Source organism: Opisthorchis viverrini, assembly GCF_000715545.1.
Source record: "Opisthorchis viverrini unplaced genomic scaffold opera_v5_1, whole genome shotgun sequence".
Lineage (NCBI taxonomy): Eukaryota > Metazoa > Platyhelminthes > Trematoda > Opisthorchiida > Opisthorchiidae > Opisthorchis > Opisthorchis viverrini.
Genome location: NW_008751657.1, coordinates 4,568,308 through 4,573,537, shown reverse-complemented (window position 1 = coordinate 4,573,537; position 5,230 = coordinate 4,568,308). Strand labels below are relative to the sequence as shown.

General features: G+C 40.7%; 1 protein-coding gene across 1 annotated transcript in view; it reads right to left on the bottom strand.

The window, feature by feature from the left end:
- The window catches only part of T265_00070 (hypothetical protein), a gene marked incomplete at both ends in the record, with an annotated part of 13,671 nt that overhangs the window by 2,733 nt on the left and 5,708 nt on the right, over nucleotides 1-5,230 (bottom strand). The window contains one exon of the mRNA XM_009163727.1: nucleotides 1,366-1,527. Within this exon, the coding sequence (XP_009161991.1) occupies nucleotides 1,366-1,527 (162 nt within the window). The remainder of the gene's footprint in view (nucleotides 1-1,365; nucleotides 1,528-5,230) is intronic.

Here is a 5,230-nt window from a genome sequence, read left to right as displayed (position 1 = left end):
CCTTAATGAGGGTCAAGAATTTATGGGGGACACCTTTGCTCCACAGATACTGCCATAGTGCTTGGCGGTCCACAGAGTCAAAGGCAGCTTTCACATCAAGAAAAACAACCATTGTTGGTTGCTGGAAGCAGTGTCGCTGTTCCAGAATCTGTCGGAGGGTGAAGATATGATCGAGATTTTCAGTGCGAACGAAATAGTTCGACACTAGGATATTCCGAATCAGAAGGCACCTTTCCAATGGCTGGGTCGAGCCCTTGGGTGCATTACCGTATTGTAGTAATGTGTCCCAGTCAGACAGGTGTGTGTGTGACATGAAGAGTTTACTAAAAATGGTTACAAGCGTATCAGCGGTTTATGCAATCATCACTGCTTGATAATTTTTCAAAACCACGAGTAAAACCGGAACCATGACACGACAGTTAACGCAACCTCATGTTCCGAAAACTTGACGTGCGTATAGGAGTGTCAAGTTCACAATTTTCAATCAAGAGCGCCAAAATTCACTTTGTATTGTTGTCAAAAATCACGTCATCCATCGTTCCAGTCATGTGTATACTTAACAAATTTTATTATTATTGGATATCACTTATGCCGGCCAGTGAAGGTCATTAATCCGCCGGAGGTTCGGGGTAAACTGCGTAAGATAATACGCTCTCCTGATAAAAAAACAGTTAACTCCAAGCGCAACGACGACCCAGGTCGACGTCAACCTTAATATTCTTTTGTTTTTAGATATACATTCATTCATCCTGAATTAAATTCCAGGTGACAGGCAAATAGTGTGGCACAACGACCCTAGATCGGGTCAATTTCTTTCCCTTGTTTCGTCGAGTTAAACTTTGATCTTCTTGAGTCTTTCTGAAATATATCGGAAACAAAAACGTGACGTTCTTTGTAGAAATCTCTTATTATTTCAGGCTGGTCTTATGTGATGGTCATTACTCATCACAGCCATCCCTTGTTGACCTGGTGGACTCACTTGGGTTGCAGTGTTCGTGGCTATGATGCTGATGTTTTCGCGTGTCAAATACCTTTTTCGGCAACGATCACGCAACTCCTAACTGAGTTGGATGGTCTTGCTTTTTCTACTTAAGCCAGCAATTCTGCGGCGGACAAACCGACTGGTTTAACCAAAGTAGGGGCTTCGACATCATGAAAATATCGAAAGATTGAAAATTGTACCGGCTTTTGGACTCCATGCTTTGCACCTGATGGTTTTGTTATGCGTTAAATTCACTTCGATAAGACACTCAAGCTAATTTGTGTATTCTGGTGGTCCCGTGACAACAAAGGGTCCATAAGTATTCGTCACGTTTAGGTAATACCAAACCTGCCAATGTATAACAAACAAAAATTGAAACACACCTGTCTGGCCCGGTCTGCTTTCCAGTGTTGCCATTCGGCCCACTTGCGTCCAACAAATGCATCAGTAAAACGCAAAAGTGTTTCGTAAGCGTTGAATTCCATCTCGTTATGGTCCAGTATACGTCTCAAAAGAAGACCCTGTTCAGGGCAGTCAATAGTCACCTAGAATAAAGGGCACTTGAATCAGCACACTGTATTTTATAACAAGCACTTTGATCGCTCGATCTATAAATTTCAATTCGTAACAGAAAATTTTAGGCTGCCTCAAAGTAGAAAACGGAATGAATTTCCACGTCAGAGTAAACGTAATCGCGAATTATCTCTCGATTAAAAGTAATCAGGGGGACATTAGGTCGTTCAGATTACTATTTACATTTTCCAATGCTTCGATCATTATATGATATTGGAATGGATTAAGAAGACTCTTGTCCTCTGAAAAATGTATAGAAGAATGAATTTTGTTACGGAGCTTCCTTAAAAAAGAGAGTACAAGAAAGCAGCATCTACAAACAACATAAACATGAGCTAGCTAACTAATTGACTCGCCAAAAAGCTTTTCCTCAGGAGCAGTCCAAGCCTTTGGTGCGAAACTCCTTCCTGGTTGCATGATGCCCGCAGTCATGAAACACTCAACGACTTGTCAGATAACACTGCAGCAGTGTTCTCCCATTATTGGACTTCAACTACACAATACAAAGGCGCATGATCGTAAACTTTAGTCGTCCAAGACGCTTCATCACCCCAAATAACTATTTTCCGTAATGACCCTCATTCAGAAGGCTGGATGCTACAGAAATGTATTCTTAGGCTCTTCCTTGTGGAACAACTTATAATACGTGGAAAGTGGTTATACAGACACATTTGTATCTAACTGAGGATTTTTTCCTTCTGAAATAAGACGGTTGTAACGGATTACCACGAACCTCCGCTTCAACCTATGTATTATTTCGTCATTACACTTAATAAAACTTGGCCGGCAAACAGACCCTCAAATTTGTGCGTCTGTGAATTTATCTCCAACATTTTTACGCTTTGTTTTACAACAAGGCATAAACACAGTGCATGCCAAACCTGAGGTAATACCCTTGATTTTGCCTGGTAGTATGTCATTGCAGCATATTAATAATAACAATGAATTATCGAAAGTAACACGATGCCACATACTATGCTGTTTAGAAGGCAGCATATGAATTCTATGACGTTTAATACTCAACTAAAGTATATTTAGAAGGGGTCAAAAATACACACTGACTCGCCTTACAAAAGACAATAGTGCTAGCGCCAACAACACCAGTCTTTTAGAACTAACACCTTGTCGGCATTTGGCAGCCATGCCACCGGAAGGAAGTCAGGTTGCCTGAGCCTAGACAGGAGCAGTCAAGATGTCGAAGTTGGGGTCGAAGAACGAACCTTCCGGTCCCTACCTGTGCCTTCACAAATGAGTTATCTGTAGTTTACATTCTTTATTACAAACGAATGCTCCCCGATATCAACGGATTTTTATCTTTAGTGCTACCTCACCAGATGGGTCAGTCGTTAAATACAATTGACTTTCCTGCTGTGCTTTTTTTAAATGTTGCTAGAACCAGTGACAAGTGTTCAACAGCATGCTTCCTGAGTGACATTTGTGTCTATATTCCATGTAGTATTGCAACATTCGCTCCAAAGCCCCGAGGTCACCCGCGGAACGATGAGTTGACATCGATTGGATGGTGACTTCCTGGTATGTTTCCATACACTGTGTTGTCGTATTCATCTGCTGCTTTCGTAAAGTTTTGCGACCGCTACTTCGTCGCAGCTGAAAATTTCCGGTGCCCACCACTTCTGGATTCTGAAATCGTAAAGCTTACGGGGTCAAGCTTACGTAATCGACCTCAAACGGAAGTAAGGTAGCTAAGACCTTCTGGTGTCAGTGAGAGAAGTGTTGAGTAGTTTTTCAAAAAGTATTGGCATCAGCGCAAACAGATCTCCTGTTTAGTTTGTTGCGATGCTTGGAACAAAAGCCAACAGAAGCTCGAATTTTGAGAATCAGCCGAAATTTCGTGGCTAAGGAGCGTCGAAAGCACTCATAATTCACCAGGTCACAGAAGCAAAGTGGCCATATTGGTGTCGCAAAAGCAATTAATTTGAAAAAAAAACAAATGTTATTTGTAACAAGAGACACATGATCTGCGTGACATCTGTGTCGAAACAAACAGTTTATAGCATTGTCGCCTGAATTTCCCTAAAGACTAACATAAGCATATGAGTGGTCATAAGGTCAGCTAAGTTAAGTCAGCTTGTCACCAGTTCTCACCGCTGGATATGTGTTTACTGCAGTTAGATGGTTCAACAATCCGTGAATGCATCTCTTGTTTAAAACCAAGATGTCTTCAAGCGATTGAAAATTTTAGACTCAGTGTGTAACAACATTTACCGTAAAACTGCCGCATTCTTGAGACCAGATCAAATTAAGCAGGAAAAACCTGAACAAAACAATACTAATCAGTGAAAAAAGGTAAAATAGGACGCTGTTGCTAGTAAGTGCACAGGAATGTTACTTTGTCCTGCATCTACGCACAATGGATGACCTCTTGGAACAGTCTTTGGCAATTTGTTTGCACATCACGTCGTTTACTCGGCAAACGTATACAATATGAAGGCAGTAAAGATGAAAGTTATCTATGTTTCTACATTTGCGACCAGATATTCTATAGTTCATCCTGTACAACCATCACAGCTACCTCAACGTTCACTGGAGAGGCAGTTTATTACAACATTGTAAATGGCTGATTTTTTATTTAGCACAAGGCAGTCAGTCCAAATCTACACCAAAAATGCAATCAAACAGAAGACATCAGCCGCAAATGATCTCTCCCTGGAACTCAAAATGCAAGCAACATTTTCAGAATGAAAGCAAATTTAATGTTAAAACAATCGGTTAAACCATTTAACCGAAAAATTAGTGTTTTTCTTCCTCATTGATTTTTGTCGAAAAACCAAGGGCATTCCAACAGTTTCTTATTTTGAAGTATTAACAAACCGGAGGTTGGGCTTGAAATGAAACGTAAAAGTCTATAAGGGTAAGAAAACTCTTCCGCGCTAACTCTTAAGTTAAACGGAACCATCAAATGAATTTAATACCGACTTTCCAGAAAAAAAGCTGAAAAAGCTATTATTCAGCTTCTTTTGTTTCGAGGAAAGACGCTTGTTTTACATGAGCAAAATTCTGAGCACATTTTCAGTCATATATCCTGTATTTCTGATTGGGATCCATTTTTAATAATGACTAGTCCTGTATACATTTTACATTCTTCCACTGTACTATCTCGCCTTTCCAAGTTACGCAGACGAAGAAACAGTGCACTGAATTACATTAGTATGCGTTCGTAAATTATGAGAAACGTGCATCTTTCCACAAAAGACTACTTCTTCTTTTAACTTGTTTTCGGAGAGTACAAACCAGTTGCTTTATCTCTCAAGCAAAATACTGAAAATGCTAGGCCCCATATAGTCTTTACCTTTTTATCCTTGAATATCACGCCAGAAATATGAAATACTATGCCTTTGATCATTGAAGAAGCTGCAATATATAACCGTAAATAGATTCCAATGGCGCTCTTGCTGTCAGTTTCCATCCAGAGTGCCTGAGGTTGTAAGCAACTCAAAATGATTTAGTAAGCTAGAAATAAATCCCTTCCTTGTTCAACTTCATTCTTTTCTCCAAAACGGCAGTGAAGCATCAGTATTGACCGCTGCCTAAAGCGACCTAAAGCTGCCACCTTGACGTGGTGGTCGGGCTTCAGTGCTGCAATGATCCTGCGGGCTACACTGGCTGGAACTTCGTTCCACAAGGTGCAACCATGCCAGGAAGGCCAAAGGGGAG